Source organism: Oncorhynchus keta, unplaced genomic scaffold (genome assembly GCF_023373465.1).
Source record: "Oncorhynchus keta strain PuntledgeMale-10-30-2019 unplaced genomic scaffold, Oket_V2 Un_contig_29703_pilon_pilon, whole genome shotgun sequence".
Taxonomy (NCBI): Eukaryota; Metazoa; Chordata; class Actinopteri; order Salmoniformes; family Salmonidae; genus Oncorhynchus; species Oncorhynchus keta.
Window position 1 is genome coordinate 1 of NW_026286683.1, and position 8,953 is coordinate 8,953.

General features: G+C 48.1%; 1 protein-coding gene and 1 long non-coding RNA gene across 4 annotated transcripts; one reads left to right on the top strand and one right to left on the bottom strand.

Annotated features, from left to right (window-relative positions):
* Positions 1-1,735: 1,735 nt before the first annotated feature.
* LOC118382885 (epithelial membrane protein 2-like) lies at positions 1,736-7,172 on the bottom strand. Its single transcript, XM_052507488.1, has 4 exons — positions 7,020-7,172; positions 5,509-5,617; positions 4,918-5,058; positions 1,736-2,341 (listed from the first exon to the last, which is right to left on the bottom strand). Exons 1-4 carry the CDS (start codon positions 7,095-7,097, stop codon positions 2,172-2,174), a joined length of 498 nt encoding a protein of 165 aa, XP_052363448.1. The 5' UTR covers positions 7,098-7,172; the 3' UTR covers positions 1,736-2,171.
* Positions 4,267-4,960, top strand: LOC127923434 (uncharacterized). 3 transcript variants are annotated; one of them, XR_008114381.1, is made up of 3 exons: positions 4,267-4,390; positions 4,446-4,610; positions 4,831-4,960. It is a non-coding gene; the product is annotated as an uncharacterized LOC127923434 (long non-coding RNA). The 3 variants fall into 3 exon arrangements; XR_008114380.1 differs by having other exon boundaries at positions 4,556-4,720; XR_008114379.1 differs by lacking the exon at positions 4,831-4,960 and adding an exon at positions 4,666-4,800.
* Positions 7,173-8,953: the final 1,781 nt, after the last annotated feature.

Sequence of the window (8,953 nt, forward strand, 5' to 3'; positions counted from 1 at the left end):
AACAGACTGATGTAATGTAGACCCTGTTATAACGAACTGGTAGTATGTAGACCCTGTTATAACGAACTGATGCTATGTAGACCCTGTTATAACAGACTGATGAACTGATGTAATAGACCCTGTTATAACAGACTGATGTAATGTAGACCCTGTTATAACAGACTGATGTAATGTAGACCCTGTTATAACACAGACTGATGTAATGTAGACCCTGTTATAACAGACTGAGATGTAGACCCTGTTATAACAGACTGATGTAATGTGGATGAACCCTGTAACGACCCTGTTATAACACAGACTGATGTAATGTAGACCCTGTTATAACACGAACTGATGTAATGTAGACCCTGTTATAACACAGACTGATGTAATGTAGACCCTGTTATAACAGACTGATGTAATGTAGACCCTGTTATAACAGACTGATGTAATGTAGACCCTGTTATAACAGACTGATGTAATGTAGACCCTGTTATAAATAATAAGACCCTGATGTAATGTAGACCCTGATGTAATGTATAACAGACTGATGTAATGTAGACCCTGTTATAACACAGACTGATGTAATGTAGACCCTGTTATAACAGACTGATATATGTCTATGGGGACCCACTAATAGACCCTGTTATAACACAGACTGATATAATGTAGACCCTGTTATAACAGACTGTCTATGGGACCCACTATAGTGGTTGTATCAGTGAAGACTCAGACTCCTGTTATAACAGACTGTGTCTATGGGACCCACTATAGTGGTTGTATTGTATCAGTGAAGACTCAGGGAGGGAGGCCGGCAGGGAGGGAGGGAGGCCGGCAGGGAGGGAGGGAGGCCGGCAGGGAGGGAGGGAGGCCGGCAGGGAGGGAGGGAGGGAGGCCGGCAGGGAGGGAGGAAGGCCGGCAGGCAGGGAGGCCGGCAGGGAGGGAGGGAGGCCGGCAGGGGAGGCCGGCAGGGAGGGAGGGAGGCCGGCAGGGAGGGAGGCCGGCCGGCAGGGAGGGAGGGAGGCCGGCAGGGAGGGAGGGAGGCCGGCAGGGAGGCGGACAGGCCGGCAGGGAGGGGAGGCCGGCAGGGAGGCGGACAGGCCGGCAGGGAGGGAGGGAGGCGGACAGGCCGGCAGGGATTGAGGGAGGCGGACAGGCCGGCAGGGAGGGAGGGAGGCAGGGGCGGACAGGCCGGCAGGGAGGGAGGGAGGGAGGCGGACAGGCCGGCAGGGAGGGAGGGAGGGAGGCGGACAGGCCGGCAGGGAGGGAGGGAGGGAGGCGGACAGGCCGGCAGGGAGGGAGGCGGACAGGCCGGCAGGGAGGGAGGCGGACAGGCCGGCAGGGAGGGAGGCGGACAGGCCGGCAGGGAGGGAGGCGGACAGGCCGGCAGGGAGGGAGGGAGGCCGGCAGGCCGGCAGGGAGGGAGGCCGGCAGGGAGGGAGGGAGGCAGGCAGGCCGGGAGGCAGGCAGGCCGGGAGGGAGGGAGGCAGGCAGGCAGGCAGGCCGGGAGGGAGGCAGGCAGGCCGGGAGGCAGGCAGGCCGGCAGGGAGGGAGGCAGGCAGGCCGGCAGGGAGGGAGGCAGGCAGGCCGGCAGGGAGGGAGGGAGGCCGGCAGGGAGGGAGGGAGGGAGGCAGGCCGGCCGGCAGGGAGGCAGGCCGGCAGGGAGGGAGGGAGGCAGGCCGGCCGACGGACAGATGGACAGGGAGGAGGGCAGACGGAAAGATGGACAGGGAGGAGGGCAGACGGACAGTGAGGAGGGCAGACGGACAGTGAGGAGGGAGGAGGGCAGACAGACAGATGGGCCGGCAGACAATCCTCCATATTCCACCTTCTACACTCGGTTTACTCTAGTAGAACTGAACGCAGTGTTGTCCTGCTCAGTCTTAACCATCGTTCATCATGTAATTCAACTATACACCATTTATTGGTCCGTTATTTATTTAAAATCTACCACATTGACGTCACCATGGAAACTCCAACACCACCCCCCCCAAATAAAACAGGCTGATATGTCACAGTCTCATTCCAACCACACAGTATGGAGAAAACGTCTTTTAAAACAGCCTCTCTTAACAACATGTTTAGAGTTTAGCTAATAGACTGTTACAAAATAATGAACACTTCTCTCCTTGCAGGTTGTTTTAGTTGACGTTTTCATTGTGTTTCGTGTCTTTGTAGAGATACGAGTGTTTTTATTTGCGTTTCCTCAGCACCAGATACATGAGTCCACTGATGACCGTCATGGGGAAACTGATCCAGGCCAGGACGTAGGATGAGCCATATCCTCCCTTCCTTAGAGACTCCTCCGTAAAACCCTGCCTCTCTGCAGTGTAGATGGACGCTCCGATCATCACACACAGGCCTGGGGGAGGAGGAGGTTAGGAACTAGGATAGGAAGGGGGTAGGATACAGGACCCCTCCAACTGACGGGACGTTTAAAACAGGAACACTGGCCTGGGGGAGGAGGAGGGGGTTAGGAACTAGGATAGGAAGGGGGTCGGACCCCTCCAACTGACAGGACGTTTAAAACAGGAACACTGGCCTGGGGGAGGAGGAGGAGGGGGTTAGGAACTAGGATAGGAAGGGGGTCGAACCCCTCCAACTGACAGGACGTTTAAAACAGGAACACTGGCGGCCGTCTTCACAAATTATTCACACCCCTTGACTTATTCCACATTGTGTTGTGCCTGAATTCAAAATGGATTAAAAACTTCTTTTTTTTTTATCTCAAACATCTACGCACAATACATCACAATACCCCATAATGACATCACAATACCCCACAATGACATCACCATACCCCACAATGACATCACAATACCCCACAATGACATCACAATACCCCACAATGACATCACAATACCCCACAATGACATCACAATACCCCACAATGACATCACAATACCCCACAATGACATCACAATACCCCATAATGACAAAGTGAAAATGTGTTTTTAGACATATATTGAAAATGAAATACAGAAATCTCATTTACATAAGAATTCATACCTGAGTCAATACATGTTAGAATGAACTTTGGCATTGATTACGGCTGTGAGTCTTTCTGGGTAAGTCTCTAAGAGCTGTGAGTCTTTCAGGGTAAGTCTCTAAGAGCTGTGAGTCTTTCTGGGTCAGTCTAAGAGCTGTGAGTCTTTCAGGGTAAGTCTAAGAGCTGTGAGTCTTTCAGGGTAAGTCTAAGAGCTGTGAGTCTTTCAGGGTTAGTCTCTAAGAGCTGTGAGTCTTTCAGGGTAAGTCTCTAAGAGCTGTCAGTCTTTCAGGGTTAGTCTCTAAGAGCTGTGAGTCTTTCAGGGTTAGTCTCTAAGAGCTGTGAGTCTTTCAGGGTTAGTCTCTAAGAGCTGTGAGTCTTTCTGGGTCAGTCTCTAAGAGCTGTGAGTCTTTCTGGGTAAGTCTCTAAGAGCTGTGAGTCTTTCTGGGTACGTCTCTAAGAGCTGTGAGTCTTTCTGGGTCAGTCTCTAAGAGCTGTGAGTCTTTCAGGGTTAGTCTCTAAGAGCTGTGAGTCTTTCAGGGTTAGTCTCTAAGAGCTGTGAGTCTTTCAGGGTAAGTCTCTAAGAGCTGTCAGTCTTTCAGGGTTAGTCTCTAAGAGCTGTGAGTCTTTCAGGGTTAGTCTCTAAGAGCTGTGAGTCTTTCAGGGTCAGTCTCTAAGAGCTGTGAGTCTTTCAGGGTAAGTCTCTAAGAGCTGTGAGTCTTTCAGGGTTAGTCTCTAAGAGCTGTGAGTATTTCAGGGTAAGTCTCTAAGAGCTGTGAGTCTTTCAGGGTCAGTCTTCAGGGTTAGTCTCTAAGAGCGGCGAGTCTTTCAGGGTCAGTCTTCTGGGTTAGTCTCTAAGAGCTGTGAGTCTTTCAGGGTTAGTCTCTAAGAGCGGCGAGTCTTTCAGGGTCAGTCTTCAGGGTTAGTCTCTAAGAGCTGTGAGTCTTTCAGGGTTAGTCTCTAAGGGCTGTGAGTCTTTCAGGGTTAGTCTCTAAGGGCTGTGAGTCTTTCAGGGTCAGTCTTCAGGGTTAGTCTCTAAGAGCTGTGAGTCTTTCAGGGTCAGTCTTCAGGGTTAGTCTCTAAGGGCTGTGAGTCTTTCAGGGTCAGTCTTCAGGGTCAGTCTTCAGGGTCAGTCTTCAGGGTCAGTCTTCAGGGTTAGTCTCTAAGAGCTGTGAGTCTTTCAGGGTCAGTCTTCAGGGTTAGTCTCTAAGGGCTGTGAGTCTTTCAGGGTCAGTCTTCAGGGTCAGTCTCCAGGGTCAGTCTCTAACTCCTGAACTTATTTAGGATCTTACCATAACAATAGGCCAGCGACACACCATTTTTAAATTCAGGCTGGTAGGTACTCACTAGCCAGTAGCTGTCTTTGATTGGTAGATTTAGTATTCCCAGTATTGGTACTCACTAGCCAGTAGCTGTCTTTGATTGGTAGATTTAGTATTCCCAGTATTGGTACTCACTAGCCAGTAGCTGTCTTTGATAGGTAGATTTAGTATTCCCAGTATTGGTACTCACTAGCCAGTAGCTGTCTTTGATTGGTAGATTTAGTATTCCCAGTATTGGTACTCACTAGCCAGTAGCTGTCTTTGATAGGTAGATTTAGTATTCCCAGTATTGGTACTCACTAGCCAGTAGCTGTCTTTGATTGGTAGATTTAGTATTCCCAGTATTGGTACTCACTAGCCAGTAGCTGTCTTTGATAGGTAGATTTAGTATTCCCAGTATTGGTACTCACTAGCCAGTAGCTGTCTTTGATTGGTAGATTTAGTATTCCCAGTATTGGTACTCACTAGCCAGTAGCTGTCTTTGATAGGTAGATTTAGTATTCCCAGTATTGGTACTCACTAGCCAGTAGCTGTCTTTGATAGGTAGATTTAGTATTCCCAGTATTGGTACTCACTAGCCAGTAGCTGTCTTTGATTGGTAGATTTAGTATTCCCAGTATTGGTACTCACTAGCCAGTAGCTGGATGATGGCTGTAAAGACAAATCTCTCTCCTTGTTTCAGTCTGAAGAGCTGAAGGATGAACACAAAGAAACCCACGCAGCAGAGAATTGTGGACAGGATCATAGTGGCCTGGACAGCCTGTAGATAGACTAGAGAGAGAGGAGTGTTACACAGAGAGAGAGACACACAGACAGAGAGACAGAGACACACAGACAGAGACACAGAGAGAGAGAGAGACACAGAGAGAGAGAGACAGAGACACAGAGAGAGAGAGACAGAGACACAGAGAGAGAGAGAGAGACAGAGACACAGAGAGAGAGAGAGACAGAGAGAGACAGAGACACAGAGACAGAGAGAGACAGAGACACACAGAGAGAGAAAGAGACACACAGAGAGAGAAAGAGACACACAGAGAGAGAAAGAGACACACAGAGAGCGAAAGAGACACACAGAGAGAGAAAGAGACACACAGAGAGAGAAAGAGACAGAGAGAGAGCGAGAGAGACAGACAGACAGAGATACAAGGAGAGAGAGAGAGAGAGAGAGGTCTACAAACAGACACACACATCCTTGGTGATAAGTCCTGGTTGCTAGGTTACCTGCGTCAGTGGAAGCGCTGTTCTTGACAGGGAGACACGTTACGTTACAGGAGTACCACAGGTCAGTGTAAATCACGTTGCCTCCTGGAGCAGACGCCACCCACCATGCCTAGACGGAGAGAGAGGATGTAGCTATAAAATACAGTAACCGTTTGGACACACCTTTAACTTTATTGTAGAATAATAATAATAATAATGGTGAAGACATCAGAACTATGAAATAACACACATGGAATCATGTCGTAACCCCCCTCCCCCAAAAATATATATTTTATATTTGAGCCACCCTTTGCCTTGATGACAGCTTTGTACACTCTTTGGCATTCTCTCAACCAGCTTCATGAGGTAGTCACCTGGAATGCATTTCAATTAATGTACGCTGCCTTCGGAAGGTATTCAGACCCCTTGAATTGTTCCACAGTTTGTTACGTTACAGCCTTGTTCTAAAATGGATGAACTTCAGGGAATAAAAAAAAAAATTTTTTTTTAAAAAATCGCTATTTCTGACTTTTGTGAGCTCCCTCCTTGGCTGGAAAATGGCTGTATGGGCTGGATTTACAACAAGTGTATCTTTAGCAACAAGTGTATCTTTAACTTGTTGTTTATCTTTAACATGGTGTATAATATCTTGTATGTTTGAGGAATTTGTGTTGTTTTGAATTTGGCGCCCTGCACTTCCAACTGGCTGCTGTCGAGGTGGGACGCTACCATTGTACCAGAGAGAGGCTTGTTACCTCAAATATTTCTGTTGTTCATTTTTAATACATTTGGTCAAATTTTGAAAATTCCTGTTTTCACTGTCATTACGGGGTATTGTGATGTCGTTACGGGGTATTGTGATGTCATTACGGGGTATTGTGATGTCATTACGGGGTATTGTGATGTCATTACGGGGTATTGTGATGTCGTTACGAGGTATTGTGATGTCGTTACGGGGTATTGTGATGTCGTTACGGGGTATTGTGATGTCGTTACGGGGTATTGTGATGTCGTTACGGGGTATTGTGATGTCGTTACGGGGTATTGTGATGTCGTTACGGGGTATTGTGATGTCGTTACGGGGTATTGTGATGTCGTTACGGGGTATTGTGATGTCGTTACGGGGTATTGTGATGTCATTACGGGGTATTGTGATGTCGTTACGGGGTATTGTGATGTCGTTACGGGGTATTGTGATGTCGTTACGGGGTATTGTGATGTCGTTACGGGGTATTGTGATGTCATTACGGGGTATTGTGATGTCATTACGGGGTATTATGGGGTATTGTGATGTCATTACGGGGTATTGTGATGTCATTACGGGGTATTGTGATGTCATTACGGGGTATTGTGATGTCATTACGGGGTATTGTGATGTCATTACGGGGTATTGTGATGTCATTACGGGGTATTGTGTGTAGATTGAGAGAGGGATCAATCCATTTTAGAAGAAGGCTGTAACGTAACAATGTGGGGGGAGAGTCAGAATGTTTAAGTGACGTTTGGACAAAGGCCTGGGTTTGGTACCGTACATTGTTGATGGTGCTGATGAAGAGGAGGATGACTGAGATGACGTGGAAGAGGAGGATGAAGGTTAAAATCACCAACATGTCTGTCTGTTACACGGGAACCTAGAGAGAGAGAGAGAGAGATTTATATAGTTCACAATAATCGAGCAGGAAACTCCTGTTGTGAACTTCAACAGGATACATTCCTGTGCTGCAGTAGACGGGTCTGTTGTGAGCTAGACGGGTCTGTTGTGAGCTAGACGGGTCTGTTGTGAGCTAGACGGGTCTGTTGTGAGCTAGACGGGTCTGTTGTGAGCTAGACGGGTCTGTTGTGAGCTAGACGGGTCTGTTGTGAGCTAGACGGGTCTGTTGTGAACTAAACGGGTCTGTTGTGAACTAAACGGGTCTGTTGTGAACTAGACGGGTCTGTTGTGAACTAAACGGGTCTGTTGTGAACTAAACGGGTCTGTTGTGAACTAAACGGGTCTGTTGTGAACTAAACGGGTCTGTTGTGAACTAAACGGGTCTGTTGTGAACTAGACGGGTCTGTTGTGAACTAGACGGGTCTGTTGTGAACTAAACGGGTCTGTTGTGAGCTAGACGGGTCTGTTGTGAACTAGACGGGTCTGTTGTGAACTAGACAGGTCTGTTGTGAACTAAACGGGTCTGTTGTGAACTAAACGGGTCTGTTGTGAACTAAACGGGTCTGTTGTGAACTAAACGGGTCTGTTGTGAACTAAACGGGTCTGTTGTGAACTAAACGGGTCTGTTGTGAACTAAACGGGTCTGTTGTGAACTAGACGGGTCTGTTGTGAACTAGACGGGTCTGTTGTGAACTAGACGGGTCTGTTGTGAACTAAACGGGTCTGTTGTGAGCTAGACGGGTCTGTTGTGAGCGAGACGGGTCTGTTGTGAACTAGACGGGTCTGTTGTGAACTAGACGGGTCTGTTGTGAGCGAGACGGGTCTGTTGTGAGCGAGACGGGTCTGTTGTGAGCGAGACGGGTCTGTTGTGAGCGAGACGGGTCTGTTGTGAGCGAGACGGGTCTGTTGTGAACTAGACGGGTCTGTTGTGAACTAGACGGGTCTGTTGTGAACTAGACGGGTCTGTTGTGAGCGAGACGGCTCTGTTGTGAGCGAGACGGGTCTGTTGTGAGCGAGACGGGTCTGTTGTGAGCGAGACGGGTCTGTTGTGAGCGAGACGGGTCTGTTGTGAACGGGACGGGTCTGTTGTGAACTAGACGGGTCTGTTGTGAGCTGGACGGGTCTGTTGTGAACTGGACGGGTCTGTTGTGAAGGCTGTCCAGTACCAGGCAAGGTTAATAACCTCAGCGGATGGATTTCTCATTCAGCTCTAATCCTAATGCTAAGAGGAAACTAAATCCCAACTCCAGCTAAAGCTTTCCTTTCTGTGTCACATTTGAGCCAATCAACAGATGAGTAATGATGACTGAGGAGCCAATCAACAGATCATTAATGATGACTGAGGAGCCAATCAACAGATCATTAATGATGACTGAGGAGCCAATCACATCGTTAATGATGACTGAGGAGCCAATCACATCGTTAATGATGACTGAGGAGCCAATCACATCGTTAATGATGACTGAGGAGCCAATCACATCGTTAATGATGACTGAGGAGCCAATCACATCGTTAATGATGACTGAGGAGCCAATCACATCGTTAATGATGACTGAGGAGCCAATCACATCGTTAATGATGACTGAGGAGCCAATCACATCGTTAATGATGACTGAGGAGCCAATCAGATCGTTAATGATTACTAAGGAGCCAATCAGATCATTAATGATTACTAAGGAGCCAATCAACAGATGAGTAATGATGACTAAGGAGCCAATCAGATCGTTAATGACTAAGGAGCCAATCAACAGATCGTTAAGGATGACTAAGGAGCCAATCAACAGATGAGTAATAATGACTGAGGAGCCAATCAGA

Bases quoted from the DNA above. Each gene is read 5' to 3' on its own strand.
- LOC118382885 (XM_052507488.1), bottom strand. From the start codon at position 7,097: ATGTTGGTGATTTTAACCTTCATCCTCCTCTTCCACGTCATCTCAGTC. The intron at 5,618-7,019 runs GTACGGTACCAA...CTCTCCGTCTAG, and splicing joins TCATCAGCACCATCAACAAT to GCATGGTGGGTGGCGTCTGC. The intron at 2,342-4,917 runs GTGAGTACCAAT...CTCCTCCCCCAG, and splicing joins CATCATCCAGCTACTGGCTA to GCCTGTGTGTGATGATCGGA.